General features: G+C 41.6%; 1 protein-coding gene across 3 annotated transcripts in view; it reads left to right on the top strand.

Annotated features, from left to right (window-relative positions):
* ebf3a (EBF transcription factor 3a) overlaps nucleotides 1–23,060 on the top strand; it is an 86,975-nt gene extending 63,915 nt beyond the window's left edge. For 2 of the 3 annotated variants that reach the window (XM_079475804.1, XM_079475803.1), the window contains exons 11-16: nucleotides 12,059–12,147; nucleotides 16,919–16,984; nucleotides 17,998–18,163; nucleotides 19,137–19,337; nucleotides 19,915–20,112; nucleotides 21,479–23,060. In XM_079475804.1, coding sequence (XP_079331930.1) covers nucleotides 12,059–12,147; nucleotides 16,919–16,984; nucleotides 17,998–18,163; nucleotides 19,137–19,337; nucleotides 19,915–20,112; nucleotides 21,479–21,510 — 752 coding nt within the window. In that variant the 3' untranslated portion in view covers nucleotides 21,511–23,060. The remainder of the gene's footprint in view (nucleotides 1–12,058; nucleotides 12,148–16,918; nucleotides 16,985–17,997; nucleotides 18,164–19,136; nucleotides 19,338–19,914; nucleotides 20,113–21,478) is intronic. The other variant, XM_079475805.1, reaches the window with a different exon arrangement.
* Nucleotides 23,061–27,960: the final 4,900 nt, after the last annotated feature.

Raw genomic sequence — 27,960 nt, 5'->3', positions numbered from 1 at the left:
GGTTGTGCTTTGTGTGGATTTTGGGTGTGATTGTGTTTTTACCCCTCGGATCTTGTGCCCAGTTGCGGGTAAAACGAGCGTAATCTCTCCGATACCGAAGGGGACCCGGTCACTCCTTGTTTGACCTGGAAGCAGTGTGTCTGATCCCAAATTGAGTCGGACAATGAGATAATCATCAGGAATTACTCTCACACTCAGGAATGTCAGAGAGGGAGAGAGGGAGAGAGAGAGAGGTGAGGTGAGGAAGGGGCCCCTGGTCCCCCCAGGCAGCTGTTCTCCATCTCGGCCCCACTGAGGCTGTGGGTCGTCTCTCCCTCCCACATTTAACCCTCTCAGCAGGGGCAGGGCAGAGGCCAACGAGCCCCTGAGATAATGAAACCCGAGAACACGGGGCCGGCTAATACCAGATCTGCTCAGACATTAATGTCTGCCATCATTAAAGCCGAAGAGACTTTGGGACCGCACCGTGAAGAAACATGTGCTAATGCTAATACGTGCAAAACAGGGAGCCGGTGTCGAATTCGGCAATCGTAATAAAGTTTCAACAAATATCTGCGTCATCAGACCTTTACAACATTGATTGTGGAAACCATCATTTCCGGGTGGCAATTCACCACGGTAATCTCTCTGGAAACTATGGTTACCATGGTAATGTTTTTCTAAGGGCCTTGAGCATCAGATTCGTTTTTTGGAGTTTTCTACAATGAATTAAAAGCTTTTTTTTACTTTTGTGAAAATTTGGTCGAACATAGTTTTCTTTGTAGCAAAACAAAACGTATCAATAAATGCATTTATCCATTGCTGAATGTTTAAGCCATAGCACAAAACAAAACAGCCTCTCTGTCACTCGTGTCTTGAGATGTTTGTTGTTTGTTTTCCTCCACTGATCCTGGTTTCCACTCATCAGTTTGGAGATATAATTACTGCCGGAGATTTTGAGGACTTAGTTAATTATCCTCTCAAATTAAAGAAGGGAAGTCACAGACTACACGCCCCATCCTCTCATGGTCTGAACTCCAATCCCCATAATGCCTCACCTCCCTCTCTCAGGTCACAAATGACACACAGCTTTTGCCGTCTTAATACACAAGCTGGTTGACATTTCAAGTCAATTACATTTCCCGTCAAAGCATATTTATTAATGCATGTTCTTGAATATGCCACAGTGCTTGTAATTGTGATCATTCTCTTTTAACAAAACAAAGAGGTGCATTTGGTATTTTTGCTCCTTTTTGTTTCTTCCTGCAGACTCTTGTAAGTGATATCGATTGGAACAAATTGCCCGAGTTTATGCCTGTAATTAGTTCATAAACAGACGCTTTGAACTGGAAATGATAGAAGCGTTCGCTTGCTGTAGCTGTGTGTGTGTGTGTGTGTGTGTTTTGCTAAAGTGTGTAATGTCTGGCTATTTTACAAAATCTTCTTCAACATCAAAAACAGTGTTTTTGATGTCTCACGCTGACCAGCCTCTCATCTTTGAGTCAGACACACCCTCGCTCTCATCTGATACTCCACAGCCAATTAAATCCAGCGCTGTGGCCTCCGTTTCACAGAGGCGTGGTGCTTAGATATGATCTCAACCAGCGTGTGCGGGGTGACATCACCATGCATGGAGGAGAGTAAACCGTATCTGAAATAAGGTTATTGCTGAAAATGTACTTCATCATTATTATATTTAAGTTATTATTTAAGTTATTTTGTTATTTCAAATTGCTAAGCAAAGGATAGAATTCCTGTTGAAAAGATTGAATCTCACAAAACATCTTACCCTGAAAAAAAATAAACAAGAAATTCTACTATTAGTTTTAGAGCTATAAACTATTTTTACATAGTTTTGTTATATTCATATTACTTATCATTTCAGTAATGCGTCCAGACGTTTCATTAAATTTGTTTGAATATTGTTGTATTTAGATATGTTAAATATTTGTATTATTTTTGTATTTCATTAAAACATGTGATTCTCATTAGGTTTTATATATATTTATATATGCTTATATTTATATTCTTATATACATATAAAGTATATCATTCATAATATTATTTTATTAGCAATTAGCATTTTTTTATTCTGCATTATTTATAAGAAATAATTTATTGTTTATTATTTATTAGAAAAATCTTTAGAAAGTATGTTTTTTTTTAATTACAGAATTTAAAATTCGGAAACAGGTCATTAAGATGTCAAATATCTTAAACGTCTCCAAAATCATCCTTCATTATCTTTGTTCAAAATATACTGTATATTCTTATTTCATTAGATTTCTTGTTTGATTTAACAGCCTTTGAGATAGTAGATGTGATGTAGTAGCTGTGTTGGCACTGGAGGTGTCATAAAAGTCCCTCGTGTTCGCTCAGAAGCGATGCCAATCGCCTGTCAGAGCACCGTGCTTACTTTAAGAGTCGATAATTCTGCTCCATCACGGCCAACACAAGCTGCCTGTCTCTGAGGTCAATGCTCTTTAAACAAATTACTCTGGCCGGACAGCTCCTAATGTCCTCCAGCACTCTCTGACGCCTCTGGCTCTGACACGGCTAACCAGCAATGAAATAAAACCCGCCGCAGACATCCAGCAAGACCCTCGCGCGCTGAAGGCCGCTCGTGAGGGGATGCCGTATCCCGTAAGGTTACGCAAACACGCGAGAGGGTCCCGGTAGTTTATGAGCTGCCAGGAAAAGGCCTAAAACAATGTGTTATTCAATACAAGTCATCCATTAACACTCAGATCTGCTGTGTGTGAGGCTATTTACAGCTTCAGGCTCTTAGCGTCTTCATTTAAAAGGAAACACTGCAGCGCTTTATTGAGTGCGCATCCCATTGTATCCTTTAAAGAACCGCGTGTACATTTTTCCCCCAAGCTTTAACCTTGTATGTTTGTACGATCGTGTCTTTTATTAACACATGGCTACCGCCAAGCCATCTGATACCGGTATTGGTTATCCATTGATCAGGCTTGGCATGAAACAGCTCGTCAGAAGGGTCCATAAAAAAGAAAGAAAATCAAAGCGGGACGGGCATGTGTTTGTCCCTTTGCCAATAACGCTCGACTTTCGAATGCTCGCTTTAGCTGATCCGGCTGTTTTGAAAAGCACAGATGTTTCTCTAAGCCGTCGTCGGAATTGACAAATGCTTTTTAGGGCCCATCTCTGGTAGACTTGTTCCCTTTTAAAGATAAGCACGACCCCCCCATAAACAAAATGGAATGACAGCGCGTACGCCGTCTGTCGTACGACCCAAATTCACAAGCAGCGGCGATCGTCTTTGGCTCCTAACAAGAGGATATAAATTAAGATATATATGTATGTGACCGCTTCGGCACTAATAGATGCTTTAACAGAGGCAAGCCTCCTGAGCGCTTTTACAAACCATTTCGAACAATGACAACAGCCATAAATAAAGCTCAACTCCGCGCTCTAATTGCATCAAAGCTATTGCTTTCTATTTAGGCACGGTCACCAGTGACCACGGCCTCAACGCTTCGCTGGAGGCCGGGGAGAGGAAGAAAGAGAGGCGTACGCCGTGAGCTATCACCCTTCCACACTATTTGTCCTAATCAGTGACACCCATTTACCAGAATTGTCGAAAATGAACCATACTTCACATAGAAATCGCACACTTACCGGCCTTCATTTGTCAGGGCGGATTCGAGGGCCGGTAAACTTTTCCTTTTCTCAGATGGGATTGTAGACATGCATCAAAATGTTAAAAAATGATTTGCCAGGCAGGCCTGTCGCACATTTATCAGAACTAGGGAACGTTATTTGCTAATTTCCCAACCTGCCGCGTGACAAGGTGCTTCGTCTTTTAACCCAGCGTGACCGCTGTGGACTCCTTCTGTTATTAGTACCAGTCAAGCAGGTTTTTTTTCCAGTTCCCTCTGTCTCCAGGCCCCTCCTATTTTTTGGCCCCTTCTAACAAGAGCCATTTGTCTATCACGGTTGTGACAACGTTGCCACATTCTGCTCCCCGAGACTTTGACCACGGCACGCTCTCGGGCTCTCCGAGGGCCCAGAGCTACCGGCCTGTTGATTGGACGGCGGCCCTGATAAATCACAAAGTTTCCTTGTCAAGGTGAAGTTATCGACTCAACTGCTCCGAAACTGACAAAACGCACCGCCGAGGAGACGGTCATTTATCATAGCACAAAAGGACAAAGAGGTCATCTCGCCCCTTCACTCACTCGGCCCTTTGCCGCGCCAAAGATGCCCGACCAGATCCTGGCACGCATACGATCGCACGCTGGAACCGAGCACAGGCCTTCATTAGACTAATTACCGACATTCAGAGGCAATTAACCTCTGACGCAAGCGTTTAAAATTGTAAGAGGTGCGCTTTTTTTTGACCCGGGAACGTTTAGCCTCCTAAATAGAAGTTTTCCTGGTTCCGCTGTAGTCTGCCCGTACACTTCTCAAGGAAGTCTATAGCTGGAGTTTGAGCGGGAGGGGGTGTAAACAAATCTACACGGCGGCACATGAAAGTGTATCAGGGAATTATCTGTCCATCAGACAGTCATCTCCACCCACTCGCCGGGCACAAGCTGTATCTGATAGGACTGTTAACACACACATGCAAACACACACAGTACTTGAAGTAATCAGAGGCAGGGAGGAAATGTAAACAGAGTTATTTGAACACAGTCCAGCAGTTGTTTACTCTCACTTTATTTTCTTCTTGTTCACCACATCCAAGACGACAAGCCGGCCTCCGCACTTCATTCTTAAATCATTTAACACATTCTCATCACACATATACACACACAGTTTTTACAGTTATCCCTTGTACATTGTTAGTTTAGTAGTTTGGGCATTTTAGTTATTTATATTATATACTGAATATATATATATATATATATATATATATATATATATATATATAAAAAATATAACTTTGATATCTTTAATGTTGAGTAAGGCCAAAAATTTGAATTTATTTGAGTTTTTTGGTTTGATTTGACATTTTCATTGATTTTGATTCAATCTATATTTAAATTACATATATGATATTATATTCACAATTAATAAAATCAAATTGTCTGTTCGTGCCATTCGAATGGTTTCTTACCTTAAAACCAAAAGTAACTGGCTTTCCTTGCAGAAGGTCTGCATCGGGTAAAAGGTAGAGAAAAAATATTTCAAATTCACATTTCATGTCCAGTTTTTATCTCATGCGGCACGCAGCCGTGTAATAAGCGGGATAATGAACAAGCAGCCGGCTGTTATCACGAAATAAGCCCTTTATGTGTGATTCAAGACACTTCTGCGATAACATCCTGCTGCCTTTACATTATCCCTTATATATATATTTATATATCATAGATAGACAGACAGACAGATGGATAGATTACATTTACATTTGGTCATTTAGCAGACGCTTTTATCCAAAGCGACTTACAACTGAGGTAAACAACAGAAGCAATTAAAAAACACATGGACAACAGTGATGCAATGAAATTGGTCTCAGAAGCTAAGTACCCATATATTTTTTTTATGATAGGACTTTTCTATATACAAAGTATAAATTAGCCATCTCTGTTCCAGTGTCACAGGTGGTGACCTGCTCACTTTTAACTAGAAACCGAGAACTGAGGATGTGCTGGGCAGATGAGAATTCTTCTCCTCAGACAGGAAATTCTTTAGAAAATATTATTACTTCAGAGAGGGCCGCACTAATATTGTGAGCAATTTTGCACCGGTGGGGATTGCAGTGATATTTTAACACGATATCATGACAGGCTACAACTCTATAATAAGCAGCGGTCCAAAAAAGATTCAGCAAACCTCTGCATGCTCTGGACGGGTGCAATGTACCCTCTCTCTTTAAAGAGTCTTGCACCGGGGTGATTTGGGTATAATTGGCCCTGCTGGTTTCTATTTCGGCTGGGTCCACTTTTTTCCTCCGGCAGCCTTTAAATAGGTTTGTCCTCGCTAAGTCAGAGAAATTAGTCATGCTCCAGTGGAAAGAGCCGGTTCTGATGGATGGAGCTCTCTATACTCGTTCTCCAACATCTTCCCGGTTGCTGCTCGCCTCACCCCCGTGACCCGGTCCTAACCCACGTGCGCCAAATTCATCGCCAAATTTATTTATAGATTAATGAGAAGCTGCAAAGTATTGACCGGCGGAGGAAAACACAACTCATCTCGAATGAGGATGAAAATGCAGCAATAATTTAGCTCCCATCGATTCCCGCCCTCCACCCCATCCATGTATTGATCTTCATTTTACAATATTAATCTGCGTCTGCGATCGGCGGAGACGCAATCCAATTCGATTTGATATCGGCGAGCCATTAAAGTGCCGCTTTTGAGCTGGGATCCGTCAAAGAAGAAGAAACAGAGAAATAGATGGGGATCGCTTGTTACAGAAATAGACTTGAAATGTAATTTCTGTCAGGGAAATAAAATGTGAACGGTCTAGTTCGCCAGAATGGGCTTCTCTTGTCCTGTCGACGCTTTATCGGTAACACCCCCCCCCCCTCATCATCATGCCTGTATCGGTTCAAAGTTCATGAAATTTCTATGAGCATTGATCCGGCTCCATTGATTTTTTTCTCTCACACACTTTTTTTTTCCTCGGCAGATCTTTGAAATTTTAATTTCCGGAGTATCTGAATTTCTCGGAGATGAAATGCTTTCCTCTGAGACAGCTGGCAATAAAACGAAGAAGTTAGCGCCACGTAAAAAAGCCCCGGCTGCGTCTGTTCTCTCAAAACCCTGCGTTTTTATACCTCGTTCCTTGCTCAAACTAGAAATTCAAAGCGATGTAATATTACCAAACTTGTTCTCTATCAGCTAATTCCTGCCCTTGAAGTTTACCATCCATGTCGTTTTTCTACCTTAATTTTAACGTTTTCGTTCAGCCAGCGGTCTGTGTATTCTCATACGGTGTGGTTTTTGGCTTTTCTTCGACATTCAGGTACATTTAAAAAACATAATTTTTACATTTTCCTTACATAAACTGTGCTTATGTCAGTACATATATTTTGCCATATACATTTTTATATGAAAATCATTTTAAAGCTTTTGCTGTTAGACCAAGTCATCCAAACATAGTCAAGTTTTCTAAAAGGTCACGTTGTGGCGTGTTTCTCGTTTTTTTTTAGTGAAAAGCATCTGTGGGCTTTAATGGGAGCTTGTCTCTGTTGTTGACATTAACAAATGCGTCGCTCCTTCACTCAGATTATATTTCAGACCTGTTCAAAGAAAGGATAATTATGAAGGAGGCCTGTTTTCGGTAAGGGAGAGGAACTCTTGTTTGGCAAGTTGCAGGAAGACAATCGTAATTGCGATGAAAATTGATCTCATTTAGAGCAAAATCCTGCCGCTGCGTTGAATCAAATGAATGCTTTCCTGTTTTACCTCTTGTTGCCCTCTGATGCTTTTACTCTTTTTCATTTATTGTTAATACTTTTTGCATCTTGCCAATGTGCAATCCGTGTTAAAAGACATTTCCTTTTCGAGTGTTTGCTTTTGTAGTGTGTGTCGTCAGGAGACGAACGCAGACTAACTTTGATCATTGACAGACAAGTAGAACTTGTCTAAACTCAGTTTCCTGTCCAACCAAACATCTTCCCCAATTTTGTGTTTGTAGAAGTTAAAGAAAAAAATGAAAAGTGTAAAGTGGTTGTTGATGGTGAAGGAGGAGTCGAGTTAAGCTCGCAGCAGTTAAAGATAATTAGACGGAGCAATAGAGCAACAGCCAGAGCGCCAGTCATTATCAGAGCCAGAGATACACACTTATCATCATTATGGGATGTAACGGACGTTTGGAATGCCAGCAGAGCTTTTTGAAGATTTTGATTTGAACCGCCACAGATGAGTCTCTCCTACAGGTTTGTGTGCCCATCAGAACTAAATTTCAAAGTAAAATATATATATATATATATATATATAAGTACGATATATTATATTATAATATATTATAAATTATATATATTAAATATAAAAAAGATAATATATTTGTTAATTAAAGGCTATTTGAATTTATATATGAATACAAGTAAGGCTCGTTTTTGCAAACGGCTGCTGTTGTATTTTATTGTGATATATTGCCATACCGTCACTTCCCTGTGACGTTCCTATGGAATGGTTCTCTTATTGCTAAATAAAAACGTGTCACAGTTTAGTATCTGCGGCACTCTAGCGTGTCAGTTTTGAAGAATGACAATATATACAGTCTGCGAGAACAAGGTCAAAGCACTCAATCTTGAAATATACAGAGACGCACAAGCGCAGACAGGCAGGCAACCGCGTACACGACACGTCTATACACAGAACGAGTCTCTCGCGCCAATGCCGGAGTCTGCCTTATGTTAAGTACCCGGGCAGATTGTGCTTAACATTCTCTTTTACAAATGAGGGGTGAAAAAACAACTAAACATGATGACCGGCCCAAGGAGCTTTAGATTTGTCATCTATCAAGCGCAAACCCTTCTGTTCATTCATGCGGCCTGAGAAGCATGCGAGCTCATTAGCAAACACATTTCCTCTTTAGATGGGCGGCTCCATAATTCATATCAGAACAGTCGTGTAGACGCGAGCTTGATTTGATTTAACGTGCTCAAGTTTTATGCTTGAGTGCTAAATAGTGTGGCGTCCCCCTCCCTGCGGGTAGAACAAACAAACGGAAAATAGACGACAAATAAAGACGTAAGCAAAACACTTCGCAGCTGACATATGCCAGGCTTCAACTACACGACTACAGCCGTATCCAGTGCTTTACTCTCTCTCTTTCTCTCTCTCTCTTTCTGTGTCTCACGCTCTCTCTCATTATCCGTGAGGTCAGTAAGCAGAATTGGGAAGAAACAGTGAGATCAATACAAATTATCCCTGAGCAAACTGCCGCTGACAGTCTGAATTGCAGCACATGTTTACCCAAAATCGGGCAATTTATCTTAATATCAGCAAAGTAATGCGGGACAGGTGAAAGGTCACCTACTCTCCCCACCTCATAATTACCCAACTAGAAAACAGGAAAGTGCTATTGATTGGCCGAGCCCGTGGCTGGGGGGCCGGCTCAAAGGCCAGTGGGAGGGGCTTAGCTTCAGGCCTGGACTCTGGTGGACCATATCCTGAAAGAGGACATTGGATTGCGTAAGGATGTACTGTATCAAGGTCGTGAACTAGAAAAGTTGCTTAGTAATTCAGCAATATGAGAGTAAAGAGGGGAATTTTTATATCGTTTTCTTTAAAGGGAAAGTTCAACCAAAATCGGATATTCTGACATCATTTATTTACCCTCGTGCCATGCAAAACCTAAACGCTCTTTATAAAGAAGACATGTTGAGGAATGTCTAACTGGTTTTGTGTCCATACAATGCTAGGCAACGGGGTCCAATGTTATTAGGTTATCATCTTTCTTCTGCACAATGCAAAAGATATTTTGAAGAAACAAAATCATACAGGTTTGGAATGACATGAGGGTGAATAAGTGATGCACTGTCTCCTTAAGAACTATGAGAGTATTGTTATTTCTTTATCTGTTTTATAATTCTTTTATTTTTAATATCAAGCTCTATTGTTCAGCTTTGGTATTTCGGCGTTGCACATTTCACTGGCAGTTCTAGCAGTCGATCCGCTCTTGTCCTGTAATTTCCACACATCTATAGTTAATAATTCCCGGTGTGTTTGAGGTGAAGAATCGGTCTCGTGCTAATGAAGGTCTCGCTGACCTCTTTTACTGCATTAGCATCAGATCAATAACTGAAGAGCGTTTAGCGTCCACTCTTCAGATACATTTATCAAACCGTGCACATTCCTTCATCAGCAAAGCCTCAATGTCAGAACAGGGAACAACATGTTGCTGCGCTGTGATAGCGGCATCAGATCGGCTGTAAATCCGCCTGCTATTTGCCCATATTTAACATATTTTACTGTACGTCCCAGAGCAAACACATATCTTGAAGCCCCTTGTCAAAGTACATGATGCATCTGTGCAATCCTCTCAGACCAAACAGCCACCCAGAAATGATGGATGTCCCCGTATGTCCAAATTCAGGCATAATGAAGTGCTGTAATACAAACATTTACATCTTGATCTGCCCTTCTGTCACTACAGCCATCATAGGGGGTGGGTGGGGATGTGTCTGTCTAGGAACGAGAAAGGGGGGGAGGTGAAGGTGCGCATGAGAGAGCTACATCCTTGCGAGAGCCATGTCATGTAAAATCAATACGTCCGATCAATGCTTTATTAACAAGCCGGCATCTTACTTTGGATTCCTGCACGCTACTTTGTCTCCAGCAATGCAAGATGGCATGTCAAATAGCATCACCGCTGTCACGCGATGACACGTGTGTATATACACACACACACGCGCGCCCGCCAAAACGCAACCCCTCGTCTTGATATTGATCAGATGGGATTGCCGCCCCCTACCACACGTATATGTAATTGTAGCACTTCATCATAAAGTCAACCAATTATTTCCAGGAAGTCGCTGTCGTACGTGTTCATCTCCGAGCTGTCATCGCTCATTTTGTGCTTTAGCTATTCCTCGCGTTTCCTCGGAGTTCAGCGCCAAACGGCGCGCTGAGTAAGAGGAACAGACAGATTTGAACTTTGAAAGAAAAAGCACATTGATTTTTACACTGACAACCGCGTTCACAGTCGTGTCTGATCATATTCTTATGCTGATCTTCTGGTAGCATGTTTGCAACAATGACGCATTGTATTCTCTTCTTAAAGGGAAAGTTCCTCTAGATTGGTTGGTAAAGCGTTGTAAGTGCGCCGCAAAGGTCACAGGGTTGATTTTCAAGATACACATGAAATGCATACCTTAAAGAGAGTTTGGATTAAAATATAATGCGTGTCATTTTTTGTTAGAATGTGAAGTATTCAACAGTACGATGTCTTTAATTCATCTTCTTCAAAACATTGCTTTGTTTAATTTGTTCGGCCAACCAATAGAGGACGAGAGAAGGGCTGTTTGTTGTATACCTTGGTGTAAATCAGCTTACAAAACATTGACAATATGTCGTTGTGACCTAAAAACTTCCAGCACAACCTATTGAACAAACTGTGTCCATTTTCACAGCCCCGTTTTCCACTGCCATAAATTAAACCTATTGTCCACCCTTGAAGCTGTGAGGTTTCGTTTGGCAGAGAAAAGTGAAGCCAAACGTCTCGTTTACAATTTTCTTTAATATTTATTATTGACGATTTATTACAAACAGGAGCCACGTTGTGTGACCTCAGGTCACCCGGCTCAGAAATAATCACGCATGTTTAAAGTCTAGACTGTTTCACCAAAGGAGGGTCGTAATGGACCCGTGCTGTTCTGTAGCTTGTTAAACACAACGTATGCGCAAGAAGGAAGTTGAGATCATGATTCATACACTTGTATAGCCAGCAACAGTGTCTGATTTATAACCGGAGCACTTCATACTCAAAATTCCAATTTGAGAGGGAGGGTGTGTGTGTGAAAGCGAAGATTAATTACTATTTGTGGCCAGCAATTTCATGAGGCCAGCCACAGCACAGCTGTGAAATGATAGCGCCCTACATCAGTTTGTAGTCAACCATTCAGAGATTATTAAAGCTCTGTAAGATGAAGTGCTCCTTCGGCCTGCTTTGCCTTAGCGCGCGACGGACGAGAAAAAATGGAGAGAGTGTGAGAAAGAGGAATAAATCTGATGGGAGGCAATAGCCAGACATATGTCATCATCGCCCGGTACCCATAAATCCAGCGAGTGCTTCAGGAACTGGGAATGATGCAGACTTCATCGGGTTGACAGTCGTGATCGTGCATGTTTGTGCGTGCCTTCATTCATAATGTATCCGGCAACACCTTTAAATTTATCTGATCAATTATAGCTCTCGCTCTTCCAAATAGGAGAGGTGATAGATTAACGTCACCTTGCTACGCCACATGACGGAATATTATACACGCTGCAACATTATTACCTTTTATTCAAATGCTCAGAGCTATCTAGAGTAAAATGCATGACAGGTGCATTCATTTCGAGAGTGAACGCGTAATAACGTTTGGTGTATGAAAACGTAAATCTGTTTATTTGTTTTGCCTGCGCCGGATGTTAACGCTTCCCGTTTCGTGTGTTGCAGCTTTGAACGAACCGACCATCGACTACGGCTTCCAGAGACTGCAGAAGGTCATTCCTAGACATCCAGGTGATCCGGAGAGGTTGCCCAAGGTCAGTGACTGTGTGTGTAAGAGAGAGAACGAGCTGTTTATCATAGAAAATGTCAAAATGGAAAACAAGCTCTATTGGCTAGTCATCACTATTCAATCCGCCGTGTTTGGATTTCGTCGGAACCGCCGAAAACTTTCGGCACGTCCAAATGGTTCAATTAAGTATTTTTCCACCTCAGTAGTCAGTGGCGATTGTAATCTAAGCAGAGGCCTCTTTCAGATGTGTGATTATTTTGCTCTTGTTTTCCTTTCATTTTCCAAAGCTAGATCCAGTTTAATCTTTTGTTTACAGAGCTTTCCGTTAAAAGTCCTCGTCTTAGCAGGTTAATAAATGAGCTTTGCACCCGTTAATATGGCCGAGGCCTCTTTCGTGCGTTTTTAGATTCGTTTATTTATTTTCTTCCACTCAAATTCTGCAAAACATGCAGTTTGTCCTCCATTCCCATGTGGTTGATGCCTATCACAGCTCTGTTGTTTTGAAGTGTGACATGAAAGACAACGCGTGCTGATCGGACCTCTTTCAGTTCTTTGATTCGGCCCTTTTTGCGCTCGTTTGCCTTTGATAGGATCCATGACCGGTATACGGCTAATAGAAAACAGCTAATTTCCCATCTGAGAGCGTCGCCGAGGGCTTTTCCTAATAATATGTTAAGAGATTATTTTGTAACTTGTTCGTGGGTGCTCGGCGCGAGCTGACCACCATGGAGACCTAATAACAGATATCTTACAAATATCTATTAAAGCCCGGCATGGGTTCAACCTCTGTCATTAACTTCCGTGGAAAAGCGGCCGCTGAGGACGCGGGCCTAGCTAGGAATCCCTGAGTCTCGGCCCTGCGCCACATGATGTGTTTCAATTACACTTAGCTCTCTGTCTCTGTGGAGGCCAATATCTGGACACGGAATCTCATTCCGGTAAACCCTTTAAACTATCCATTATCCCCCCCAAAATGTTTCAAAGCCACCCTGCTTGAAAACGAAAAAATTACATCAATTATCCTTAAAAAAACAAATGAAAAATACAATAGATTCTGCATGGGGCGCGCAGGTGCACCGGCATGGCACGCTACCGGCTCCAATAAACAACATAAATATTTGATTTTGGCTTCTAATGGACCCAAATGTAAGTTCACCAGCATGTAAATGAAAGTGCCAAGTGATTCATCATAGTTACCGCAGACGTCTGCACCTCTATTGCGCTCGCGGGTCGCAGCCGGCTCCACGCAAAGCAGCAATTGACCCTTACACATATTCTCAATGAGAGGCAGAGCGTCTGGGAGGAGAGGCTGCATTAGATGTTACGTGTGCGAGATAGACCGCCGTAATAAGAGGGTTCGGGGGGAGGGATGTACACAGTGTGTTAGCAATAAGGAAAAGGCGTCACACTCCTGCAGTCTGCCTGAGCGGGTTCTGGATTGATAATATCGATTATTGGATTGGATTGTTTTTTTTGTTTGCTTTCCTCTTTTTAGAGGATCTACAATGCAGATGCTTTGATGGGCGAGTGTAGCCGGGCAGAAATCCAATATGGCGTACATGCGTTGCCTTTAATAACACATGCTAAACACGCTCTAGATTCAATTGCAAAGTTCTAGTAAAATGTTATGAATCTCAATACCAGATTCAGTGAAGAAAGGCTTATTTTGTTTATAGAGTTAAACATAACTGTAAATATAAAACATTTAACAATGGTATGTGTGGCTTTAGGTATTTCTTAATTAATTTTTACATTTTTCAAGTAAACACAAATCATTAAAATAACGGACTATGAAAGTTTTTTTAATTTATTCATATATTTTTTATATGTTTACATGAAATATTAAATAAATAAATATAATATCATACTAAATATACATGGCACTAGTCCCAGACTAAAATGACTCGACTGAAAATAACTTAATATATAAAAAATATGTCAGTGCCATTGTTTTTTCTTAAGATGCACACCAGTAAGGTTTTTCTAAGGCATTTTAACAAAAGCAACTTAAATAGCCTACATGAACTAAGAGACAGTCCTGACTTGATCTATGAAACCGTGCCATTATATATGAAATATATTTCTTTTTTAGTCAAACCTGTTCACATTCACTTTAAAGAAACGATACATCGTGTTTACAGATTTCCAAAATAGACGTGTTGAATGAAAAGTGCATTTGATCTTTCATGTGCACAGCGTCAGCGAGAAAGCCCCTCGGTACGAATTAAGTTACAGACACTCTTACATTCCCTTTTTTAAAACATGGATACTTGAAATAGTTGCTCAAATTGCAGTTTACCTCCATTATTTTAAATGAAATGAAATTTGCTGCTGGTTCCGAGGGGAGGGGCGTTCATGGAATGCGTTCCTATACGGCGACAGCAGGAGTATAAAAGCAATATGTGCAGTCACTCATGTGATGAGACAGGAGATTGCTAAAGGGACCCTCAAATCCTCCGTCTTTTCAGTCCTTGTTTGAAATCAGTGTCTTCCATTTGTCACCATATAAGAGCGAGACAAACACAGGAATGAAAATCTGATTAGGCTCCATACTTTCACTTACGTGCCATCAAATAATCTTTATTGCGAATCATACAGTGGTAACCTGTCGGCCGTATTTGTATGCATTTATCATTTCCATTAGGCCCTCCGTCTTCCGATCCCGTTTCAGCTGGCAAACACGCAATCCATTCCGTTTCTCTTTCAATCTAATATACAAGAAAATTATTAGAAATGCATTCATGTCGAGCAATTACCCATGCATTAAAATTCATCTCCCCTCTCCCGGTTTCGCGAGGTAGCTACATGTATTGGCCCCACGCTCAATGTATTCATCACCCCAGGCAAGAACTAACAGAATAATTGCTTTACACTTTTATAATGACATTAGCACCTCAAGCTCCTCACCTCACTTGGCTTCTTTAACAGTGGTGATATATACCGCTCAAGATATTCAAGAGTGATAATAACAAGTTCTCAGTTTAAACGATTCTCGACCACGGGCGGAACAATGAGCTCTTGTAATAACAAGCCGTCGCGTTTGTCATGAAACAAGCCCAGGGATCGTTTGGGCTTAAATAGTTTCCGGTCTAACCTGAAGTCTGTTGTGTCGCCGCGGAAAAAGAGGGGAGTCAATTACACTTGACGCAGCCGCTCGGAAATTTACATGGAAATGCTTTTCGTTCACCGCTAATCATATTCTCAGCGTGAGGCATGGAAAAAACTAACTCCTCCGCGCTCCTCGTGCAGATCGACTGGCTCTTCAACGCGGATCGCTAAATCCGGTTCATTAGCAAAGACACCACGTGGCGAAGGACAGATTAGGGCTGACAGGGGGCGTCGTTTTCTTAAACTATCCTTGCGCCTTCCTTTCGGGGTTGCCATATGGACGAGAGGTTCAAGTAGGTGTCGCCCGGGGCCGGTTTCGGTTCGGAAAGTTAATTGCGATAATCGTTGTTTAATATTGGGAGGCATGTTAAAAGTCTTGAAATATGACGGCCGAGATGATGAGCAATTATTAGCGGCTCGGAAAAACGCTTCATCTCACTCGCAGAGAGGACGGTGACAGCTGGGCCTTTCATTGATTGTACCTGCCGAATGACAAGTGTAATTCTTTATTTGTATGCAAACTAGATGCAATGCGACATGAAACAGAGCCCGCAATTTCAGAGGTAAATGCCCATTTGAAGAAGCACTCATCCGGTTAGGCTCGGGTTTGGAGTGCGTCTCTATAAAACGTATGGCGCCCCCAACTCTGTGATTAATCTTGATAAATAAAGATCCAACATGGCGGATGTGCATGGGAATGAAATAACCTCCACGCTCCGTGTGAAAGGGACTCCACGCTCTGCGACTCGCAAGGACGACGCTGTGAACGTGTTCACACACGCTTAACATAAATCATTTAACAAAAAAACATACAGGGTTTTAAAATCAGAAAATGTGTCAAACGCACAGTATACAATTCAGACTCTTTCCTAAAAAGCAGCTCTGGTTTTCCTGTTCAAAGATCAAACGCAGACAATCTTCATCGGCCCGAGAGCCTTGTTTGGCAGCTTAGGTGTAATTTTTGAAGAGAAAATAAGCGTCAGGTTAATCCTTGTTGTGGTATAAGCGGGCGGGGATAAGCGCGAGCCGCGGGCGTCCCAGGGCACAGCCTCTCAGGCTGCTCTTGAGAGAAAGTCGTTTATGAAGTCCTTTACAACAGCCCGAGAAAGAGGGTTAATTGAAAAATTTCCTAATGTCATTATGAAAGAACTAGATTAACCCGAGCTAATTCACTTTATTGTCCTGAAGAAAGAGGAATGGGCATTGAACTCTTCTGCAAATTTGGCCCGCGAATTAGGGGTGAGATGTTGTCTTTGAGGACTCAGCCAGTTTAATTAAGATATGGAAAATGACTCATTGTTCTTCCAAGCTAAAGCGTGCGGAATTAGCGGATGCGTTTGACGGCGAGTGTTTGTTTGTTTAATACCCAAAAGGCCCGGCGGTTGGAACGCGAGTCCTTATGTTGACTCATTTAGCTTAAGTTACACCCCGCTTCACCGTTTCACACTGTAAGTGACTCAAATGAAATGTGACTAAGAATTCAAATAATGCATTCGATAATACGTAATTAAATTTTGCTTTTTAATTTCAAATTCACCTTTTTCGACCCAGAGATAAAGAGCTTTGCCAGCGTGTCATTTTAAGCTGCGTGTAGGTCTGGATGATTGAGCTTGGTGTGTAACTTATTGTGTTATGGTGTTTGTGTGTCTTCATCACTGATTATGTCGTATTCCGGATGTGTTTCGCAGGAGGTGTTGCTAAAGCGTGCCGCTGACCTTGTGGAAGCTCTGTATGGGATGCCACACAACAACCAGGTACAAGCACAAGCTTATAAAGCTCTTCATCTGCACACGGACCGTAATTAAATCATTTCTGTATGTTTCAAAGCTAGCTGCTGGCTATTGTACTACAGCCGGGTGAATTCGTGGTTGCGGCTCTTGGTGTATAGAGATGAGTTAATCACTGAGAACACATGTACGCAGCCGTCTATTGGTTTATTTAAATAAGAGGATAACCTTGAACTTGGCTCGAAAAGGTGCATTTGTGGAATATATTGTACAGAGCCGCGCAGCTCCGGTTGAGAGGTCTAATACATATTCAGATGAAATGATCCATTACGTTATTTTCCCCCTGTTTGAGAAGCACAGAGGTGGAGATGCTGAACAGCAAAACAACTGAAGGCCTTTTGTTACTTTGGATGTTTAACAACCCTAGGAAAATATATCATGGTTTTATTACAGTAAATGTGTGGTGGCCTTAGTTATTTGGTGGGTAGATTACCATTTTGAATATAAATATCATATTTGAACAGTGTTTACTATAGTTAAACCATGGTTAGTTTGTGGTTTTACTACAAATCGAAATAAAAAGCTATTTTACTTTAGTTCAACCATTTTTCATAAGGATATAGAAGAATGTATCAGTGTAAGACATGTTTTTATTATTATTTAAGGTAAAATATTTAGGCAATGTTCATAAAACGCAAGCAGCACAAAATTTTACGTTCGCTATTTGTCAAACCGTTCCTAAATTCAGCAATTCAAAAATAAAAATGAAAAAGATCTGCTCTTGGCTGGTTTGAGCTGGACCAAACTTTTCTTACCATCTGACAAATGCCCAAATCTCTATAAAGCCATTTCAACAGACCATAATAACCAGCTCGGTCATGTTGGGAGAGCAGCTGAACACCTGAGGCTGGTGTAAGTTTGTTTTTCAGAAGAAATTGAACTTGAAGAATGAAATGAAACAAACTGAATGATTCCACTTCTCTTGCCCGGAGTTCTTTAGAGAATGTGCTGTTAACTCTCTCTGTGTTTCTGTGTTGTAGGAGATCATTCTGAAGAGGGCCGCAGATATCGCAGAGGCCCTGTACAGCGTCCCACGTAACCACAACCAGATCCCGTCCCTCGGCAACACGGCCTCGCACGGCGGCATGATGGGAGTCAACTCTTTCGGCAGTCAACTCGCCGTCAACGTCTCAGAGACCTCGCAAGGTATTGACCAGAGTACGAGAAAAACTTTACACTTTATAAAACAAATATGTCATTTTGTTGCATGTAATGTTGGAGAGCGAGATCAGCACCAATGTTTAGCATGTGTGACCAACATGGATTTAAAAACTGCAGAATAGAAGTTAGCGTGCAGCTTGTTTTGCGGCCATTCAAACAGTCCAAAGCCGGGAACTAACGACATATAGAACATTCAGCAAATATCTGAAAGATTTAGCCCGAGTTATTCATCCCTGAAATAAAAATGAGCCATATCTGGAAACGCGCTCGCAACGATTAGCGAACATTAGCGAGTTGCTAGCGGTATGAATCATGGCACAGAGCGGTTGCAGCTTTATCTTTCTTGGCAGTGTATAACATAGATCCCAGGAGGTGCCCGACCCTGTCCCCATCTCTCCGCTGCCAGCCTGCCAGAACACGCAGCGCTATCTCACACACTGCATTTAGCCAGTGTACTGATAATAGCTTTACACCTGTTCCATTGTTGCCTCCACTCGGGTCAGGACAGGGAAAAATCACACTGGAATACACACTAGCGGCCTCCTTGTGTACATGTGGATTCAAGCACAGCTGTGTGGAATGGCCACATCGGGCTCCATTCAGGAAAAATTTGCAGAAAAAAATATATAATCTCACATAATCTTTATAAACATTTTACTCAGAAATTCTATTTTATTTATAGTTTATATAAATGTTTAAAAATGTGTTATAATTTATGCCATTTTATTTTATATTATTTATAATCAATATTTTATCATTATATATTTACAGTTGAAATAAATACTTTATAGATTATACTATTGCAACAAGAATGGTTATATAATAAATGATTCCGCTTATATTTCATGTATCCTGGACATATTTCGTGACCTGCGCATGTTTATCTTTGTTTCACATTTCATCTAACCCAAGAATTAGGACTGAATCTATATAACATTTCTTTGTATTTTTTTTGCAGTGGGCTACAGTCGCAACACGAGCAGTGTGTCACCTCGTGGATACGTGCCCAGCAGCACCCCTCAGCAGTCCAACTACAACACCGTAAGCAACAGCATGAACGGCTATGGCAACGCGGGAATGACCAACCTGGGTGTCCCAAGCTCACCCGGCTTTTTGAACGGCTCCTCCGCCAACTCTCCCTACGGCAGTAAGTATCAAGGTAATGACGAGTTCCCGCCTCGCTCTCTCTCTCTCTTTCTGCCCCACCTGTGCTTCTCTGTCTGTTTGACACTCCTCTGTTGTTGTGTTGTTTGTTTGGTTGGTTATCTTTTGGGAATGTGTGTTACTGGATAAAAGGAGGGGTGACTCTGGAGGCTGAACAACCGAGACATTAAGCAATCCGACCCGATTGACAAATTAGAAAAACAAAATGATTTACAAAACTCGATAATTCAGCAGGTCAGGTCTTAAGATCAAAACCAAAAAAAAATGCAAAAAAATGCAAAATAAATACACAGTTTTCCAGTCAGAGTCGGTAAAAACACCTATTATCCAGCAATTGGCCGAGGCAGGACATCTCACATCCCATTCCAACCCCATTTTTCAACTTCCCTTCTGATTTGCTCATTTGTTTACCTCCACCAAGCAGAAGCCAAATTTTTGTTCCCATTTCACCTTGATTTGTTTCCATCCCATGAGTATGATTTGAAAAAGAGGCGAGGCCCGGCTCTCTGACTTTTCGTCTGTAAGAAAGTGAACTCTCTCTGAGTGGTGACTCTATGTCTGCTTTGTTGCAGTAGTTCCGTCGAGCCCCACCATGGCAGCCTCTTCGGTCAGCCTCTCTTCAAACTGTAGCAGTACACACGGCATTTTCTCATTCTCACCTGCCAATGTCATCTCTGCAGTGAAACAAAAAAGCGCCTTTGCTCCAGTTGTCAGGCCTCAAGCATCTCCACCTCCTTCTTGCAACAGTGCTAATGGCAATGGACTTCAAGGTGAGAGCCGAATCCCCGCTTTAGATCCCTTTCAGCTGCCTCACCCGTTGGGCTCGCATTTATTGCACCCGGAGACACCACCCGCGCGCCATCCCTCCGTCGGCCGCACGCGTGCGTGTGTGTGGACGAACGGATGGATGAATGGGCGAAAAAGTGCATTATGCATGCGGCACATAGAATGCATGTGCATGTGTTGGTTTATTCATTGATTTATTTGTCATTAATGATTAAGAAAACCCAAGCTTCACTCGGGTGCGGCCACTCACGACGCAAAGTTAAACGCCAAAATCACGCTCGCATTCCTCTGAATACTTATAAACGTTGCAGCGAGATAAAAATTCACAATAGCTTCCCATCCGACATTGAAAAACATTGCAGGAGAGAAGTTAACAGCAGATGTGATTAGAGCGCAGGTCGAATGTGATTATAAGAAGAAAGAGGGAAAGAGAGCTCTCGGTCTCGGCAGGCCAGCGTCATTCGGCAAATTAAAGACTTACTCTGGCTGTTTAGCGCGCTTGTATTTGCTCTTCGTCAAGGCCCAGTCGTTCGCTTTGAAAACACGTTTTAGCCATAGCGCGCGCCAGCGAGATTAATAATGTAAGACCTAATGAACTGAGAAATTAAAGTTCATGCCGCTACATGTATCTGCTTATTAATATGTGGTTTGCAGAAATTAATGAGGAATGCCACAACATCAGATGCCTCGGCAAACTTAAAAGCACTCGGAGCGTGACTTTACAAATAAGTTGAAAAGAGCTTTTTTTAGCCCGGCACTTCACTAGCCACCTAATTGTGGAAATGAGTGGAGCGAACGAGTACATCCATCTCCGCGGTCGTTCTCCATAACGTCAAATGCGGGCGTACGACCCGGTCCGGCCTTCGGATCTGGGCTTTAGATGTCACGATGAGGAGAGACCTGACAGAGGAATGCAAATGGTTTTTCAGCCTCCGCTCGCCTCTCGTGATGGCTGGAGGGAGCGAGGGGCAGATTTCAATTTGGGCGAAGCGGAGGGGCGTCCGAGGTGGGGGGGGACGGGTCCGCGTGACGTTAGCAGAAGTGACCGTGTTGTTTCTGGGCTGTCAGCGGCGACTCTCTCCTGGGAGTCTGGCCCACTGTTTGCCATTAACAAAACGCTAAGAGAAATATCACACATGTGGGAGCTGGGATGCTTTCTCCTGAAAATGTCAGAAAGCTCGTCTTTGGAAAAGTGAAGTCTTTCCAGAATGTCTTGTCGGTGAAGCACGTTTCAGTCAATCGCGCTCACCCCCCCTGTCCCCGCCGGCCTCCATTTTCCGAGGGTATCACGTGAAATGTGAGTGATGTTATTTGTTCCGGTGCTTAAGTGTTGTTTCTCTTTTCTTTCAGCTATGTCCGGACTGGTGGTCCCGCCCATGTAAATTGCACTCCCTTCCTTTGTAAAGTGACGTGAGCTACAGGGACGGATTCACCCGGAAGTCGCCATTCGCCATCAGCAGTCATTTAGAAGGAAAAAGACACTTTTATTCCAAAAGGCGACTCGGTCATGAACTTCATTTATTGACTGAATCTCTAATCATGTTTTCACATTCGTCCATCTCGAAGGGGAAAAAAAAGAAGAAAACGTACCTATTTTGTATAAACATTTCTGGTTTTATCTTGGCTATGTCTAGTTCTTGCAATGTGTGGGATATGCCATTCAATGGAACACTGATTAAAATGTGTAAGAATGTTTCTTTTTCACAGACATGCATCCTGGGCACGTCTTCATAATGTGAATTCATTTTCGTTTTCTTTTTTTTATTTCGTTTTTTTGATCGTGGTAAAAAGAAGGGGGCCAATATATACAGAGCCAATAAACTGGAAATAATATAAGAGATATGATTTATAAACGGAAAGGCAAGGCAAGGCAAGGCAAGGAGAAACCGTTCCATGGACTTTGTAACTTATTGTAGGTAGAAGTTGTAACATTCTTCTCTCGCCTTGGACAAGCACACTAACAGAGATGAAGCGCCACTGTCTGTCTGTTGGTTAAAAAAGACAAAAAAGAAAAAAAGACTGAAATCTTTCCACTGCTAAAGCTTCTTGTAAAGCGAGTGTGACCTGCAATGTTTTTCAACTTTTTGCTAGCACTGTATACTATTGCATTCTTAGGCTACTGTGAAGTCTGTTTCTTGTACCAGAAAGTTGTCCTCCACCCTCTAGCTCCTTATTCCCTAATGTGTTTTGTATGTGGTTATACAATTGTAGACTTTTGTGATTTTGCCAAAGTTGTAGCTAAATATTTATACACTTGTCTTGAATTTTCCAGATTCACTTAAATATTTAGTACAGAGTTTTATTCCTGATGTAAGGAGTAAAACGGTCTTATACATCACAACACTTTCACGCGAACACTTGCGGTCACTGAGGGAATTTTTTGTAACATATCAATTATAAATATTGTATTTATCTTCGAAATTTTGTATATTGCTTTCCATGGTTTTATTTGATCGATCTCACGTTTATCGTTGTTCACGGCCGATGATATTACGGTGAAGGTTTAGCCAAGAATCACCGCCTACGTTCGATGTTTCGTAACGCTATATATTGTACATCGTCCGCGCATTTCATTTGTAATTCAGACATTTTGTTATGTCATCGAAGGACCTTCCGTCCGTTTCGACTTGTTTGTATGTTTATTTGCTATTTCGAGGAGCAGTCAAATCCATTGTTTATTTTTATATGATTTTTTAAGTTATCGAAAAAAAGTACTTTTTTGAAAGGAAACTGTTTGTTGTATAGTCAATTAAATTGTTTGTGTCACCTGACTGTAATAATATTAGTAGATAAAGTGCATGTCCAGCCGCCCCAGAGGGGGGGAATCCAATTGTGGTTGTAAATTTTGTTTTTGTAGAATGTAAAAAGTCATTTTTACCTGCCACCATGACTTTGCCACATAATTCAACCGTGTTTACAGGGATCAAGATGGAAAAAAGGAAAGAAAAAAATTATGCGGGATGGAAATATACGTCATTCGATAATAATGTTTATTAAAATATGTCAGAAAAACAACTCTGTCGAAGGCTTCGAGTGATTCTCACCGAGAGGAAACTTTCTGCTGTTTTAATGACAAACCTTCACCACGATGACTCTCATTATTCCATTCAGATCAATGGTGTAAAAAGCACAAACATTTTTTACTAAAATAAAAAAGAATTATTGTGACCCCTCATCTTTTTGGACTATTTTGTCTTTTTTAACAATGATTTTAGCCGAACGTTCAAAGGGAATGAAAACAAATGGACGGTTTGTTTTGTATCCTATACGGAGAAGATTATCATGTTCTATATTGTAAATGTCATTTTGTAAGTAAGCCATGACACCGTAGCGTAGCTGAAATCACATCACCTCCTTTAAAGAATATTGATTTTTATAGCGTGCCAAAATCAGCCATTGAGACACAGTGATTTCTTTCTTTGCCCTGTTGTGAAGTTCAGTAGCGTTCAGCTACTCTTTCTGATTTAAACAAAGCGGATGTTTCCTTTGGCTGCGGGATGCAAACGGAGCCGCTGATGGGCCCAAATGATGAATGTACAATGTGTTTGCTTTGTGATGGCTCGACAAAGCTCGGCCGAGTGGAGGAGCCGACAAAGTCACGGTGAAAGTAAGAAAAGCTCAAGGTCACGTGAAGTGCTTTTGTGAATTTCATCCTTTCTGCGGTCTGGTTTTGTGTTTAGGTCATGTTACATCATGCGTTTTTTCTTGCCCTGGATCGTTTCACTAAACATGAGATCAGCCTTCTAAGGGAAATGTATAGCTCATGTACAATTTTAGTTGGTTGTTTTATGGCCACGTTTTTACATTTTATTGTACAAAGTTGTTCATTTTACATACTATTTAATTAAAGTATTTCTTGTCTGTGACCCATTTCTCCCTGTGATGTTATTTGGCTCTCTTTTCCCAGATCTGACATTCAAAATTAAAAGTCGTAATCCATGTTATGTAAAAGACAACACTGAGGGCAGAGTGATATGTAAAATATCCAGAAAATCCTATTCAAAAACTTTGGTGTTAAGCATAAATCTTGAACTTCAAATGCTTTCAACGATACAGCATTCTGTTGTCTGTTCACTGTTACAGGTACAATTGAATACGTACAATAATTACAAACAATAACATGGACAGTTTTATTTCTAGATGCTGGTGGGTTAATACATCTTGAATACACACAAAACACAGAATATAGAAACACATTTTTCCAATCAACCGAACATTATCTTACATAATTCATTTTACTTAAAAATGTAAAATTAACATGTTAACGAAATAATGAAGTCTCTTGCACCTCATGTAATATTTGAACTGTGCCAAAAATACTGACAAATATTTGATCCTTTTGATTTAGCCGAGTAATGAATACTAAAAGTTAACACAATAAGAAAAAAAGACAACAGTTAACCTGAAAAAGTGAATCTGTAGGGCTGTCAGAACAACATCGGTTACGAATCAAAGGAGGGCAAGATGGCCGTCCACTCTGTGAGTCGCCTTGGCCTTCTCGTGACTCTCGACCGGGCGTTTTTGGGTGATCTGGCGACACGCCGCTTTCATCTTCCACTTCTGTGAATTCCTGGAAGAAACGGCGCTCTCTCGGGACATGCTGGTCGACTCATTGATCCCTGAAGAACAACTGCCATTTCGCTCCGGACGCTCTCGTTCCGGTCTCCGCTGGAGATGTTCCTCAGCGTTCCATCCGCACCGGCCAATTGTAACACCTGTGAAACGTAGGATGTCTCAATTCCATCAACATTAACAAGATAGCATTAGTGAAGTCGGTGCACCTCTTCATCAACACATGATGTGAATTACAACCTGCAGGTTCACATGGGGTTTGTCAGTCATGCATGCATCATTAGTCCAGTGGTAGCTGGGCCCCGGCGGAGGACGGTTCTGCTGCTAACCTTGTGGAAGGTCATTAGTGAGCTGACTATATAAATTGAGTTTCTCCGTCCGCGTCTCATCGGGAAGCCGCTCGACTGGACGCCTCGTTGAGTCTCGTGTTTGAAATGTAAGTTGAGCAATTACAGGCTAAAGGAGGTCACATGTGATGGATTCACACATTGTTCTAAAACAGAGACTTACGGCAATGTGCATTTAACAGTCAAATATACGTTTTCATCCCATTTTGATTGTTACTAAATAACTTGACTTTATAAAACAACTGTATCTTAAATCTGGATGAGTAATGTTCAGAACGTCCTTTAAGACCAGTCGCACGATTGAATTCGATTTTACAATTCTGTAAAGAAATAAAAGTGTGAAATGTCTTTTCAGTGCTTTCTCCATGTTGGACTTTCTGAAAAGGTCACACTGCGATATTAGTCACACGTCTTCACATGATAGGAATGTGCAGGTCTGCAAGTTTGCAACATGAATGCAAGTCAAAGAAGCTAAAAGTCTTGCGTGACCACAATTTGTTTTCCTGACACACGTTTATATACTAAACATTGTTTTATTTGATCATTCTGTCGTTGTTATTATAAAAGCAATAAACCACTTGGGTTTGAGCACCAAGTGATTTAACCATTTAACGATTTTGAATCTTTATTATCTCATTATCTTGTTGTGTCTTGTGACTAGTTGTTATACCGTACGGTAGGCCTACTTCAACATAAGACAAGCTAAAACCAATGAAAAGAATCCATTCTTCTGATACGAGACAACAGGTTTATGTAAGCAAATAATGAGTAATGCAAATTGGACAAGATCTTTTGACAAAGACAGAGCTATTGTATTCACTTAGCACGGGTGACCAAAGAATACATTCAAGTTAACCTTACGTTTTCAATAACCCTGAATCATTTCTCTTACAAATAAAGTTTCATTTCCACCGTGTAGTCCTGCGAATGTGCTGCCTCCACAATTCTGACACCATCTATTTGGTGACTTTCTAATTGACCGTGAATAAATAATCAATGCATTCAACGGCCAAGGTTAACACTTGTCTAAAGCAGGTACGGACCCTTCATAGTTTATAGTCACGGTTTTCAATCCATTCTCATCTACACAGTTTAGAAGAATAACCTCCTCTTTTAAAACAACCACGTATCTTATCGGTCTCCGAGTGCCTTTGGATAGTAGGTCAGAAAATGTCAATTTCTCATCAAGAGAAGCGCGTTTGCGCTGTGTTTTCTCACTCACAATGTGGACAATTAAAGAGAGGCCGACTCTCTGCATAACTGATTTGAGGGTTATTATGCGCCCGCCCGCTGGCATAGATCAGAGCTTCAGTCAGATAAGACGCACGGCAGATAGCCGGAGCGTCAATATGCCACAGAACAGCATTTGAATGTGATCTGTTGTGCCTATTTGCCTGAGCCGGGTGATGTGTAGCCAGATAACCGCAGCGCTTACCTACCGAGGACATTGTGCGGGGCCTATCTGTGTCTCCTACAATTAGCACAATGAACAAACCGGGACAATAGCGGGCCCCTGTTTTTATACCGACCCCGAGAATCAAAACGCCTGTTCCGTTCTTAAATGGCTTCTTTTATCCGGCCAAGAAATTGCCTTAGAGAAGATCTAAATTCTATCAGAGGAAATAAAACATCCCCCAATCAGATTAGCGATCGATTTTTGGTCGCCTGCCATTCGCGCCAACGTTCGGAGATGGCCGCTTCTGCGTCCTGCGGTACGCGAGCATCTGTTTCTTTGCGAGTGTATCAATCTCAGCTAACCAAATAAAACCAAAAGACAAACAAAATGACTGCACGCACATTATATATGTATGAAGGAGCATTTATCATCCTTGAACCCGTCCGACGGCCAATGAAAGGGCGCAAATACGGCGTGCGTTATGGGAATACGTTAATGTCCGACGTTTGGCTCGGACCGGTGAAACTAAACGCTTTATAGGGCTAGATATAATTGCTCTGCGCTCTATCAGCAGCCATAAAGACATGAAGTCTGATCCGTCGCAGCAATTACGCCGAGCAGAACCACAACGCAGGTCCAGCGTGCCGGCCCGCCCTGTATTAAATAAAGGCAGGGACAGAACCCGGCCTGTCCGTGGTCTGTGGCGTCTTCATCAAAGAGTGTCCCCTGATCGGCCCCTGGTCTGTCTCACCCCACTCAATCACACAGAAAGCCTCTTTATTACAGCGGCCTAATGGCCGTCTTCTGCCATAGTTTTTAATGTGAGCATTAAATATTTATAAAAGGCCAGTCAATAATCCCTCATAACCTCAGTCTAGTGGAGACGGACGCTCATTCATTTACGGCAGCCATGCGCTCTCAAATAAAGGCAAAGGTCAGGAGGTCACGCAATCAAAGCCAGCCGGGGTCACCAGCAGCATCTGTTGTCATTATTATTAGGACAATTATTTCTGAAGTCATAGCCATTTTTACCAAAGCATGACGGTATCGATGTGATACGATTAGTAAACATCTTTTATTTGAAATAGTTTGTTACGGGTCGCACTAAATACATTATCTTTTGCAACGTTTACAAATGATAAACACCATTTATTGATAATAGATAGACTTGTTACTCATGCTGTAGATAGACTCAATGTTCGTTGGTTAAAAAAACACGTAAGCCATGACCTGACTCGTGTGATATATTCTTCTGAAGCCATGTGACAAGTAAGTTGTTATCGCAGAAATAAGCCCGACAATGAGATCAGGCTACTTGCCCCATGAGAAAAACTGGACATGAAATATTGAATTTGCTCATTTTTATCGGATGCAGACCTTCCACAAGGAAAAGCCGTTTACTTTCGGTTTTAAGGCAAGAAACGACGTTCCAATGTCACAAACAGGCAGTTTGGTTTAATCGTTTGTCAAAATAATGTTATATATATTATTAAAAGACACATCTATATTTCATTTGT

The sequence above is a fragment of the Barbatula barbatula genome, assembly GCF_947034865.1.
Source record: "Barbatula barbatula genome assembly, chromosome: 16".
Classification (NCBI taxonomy): Eukaryota; Metazoa; Chordata; class Actinopteri; order Cypriniformes; family Nemacheilidae; genus Barbatula; species Barbatula barbatula.
The sequence above is the reverse complement of the archived record's forward strand: the minus strand, read 5'-3'. Positions and strand labels throughout refer to the sequence as shown.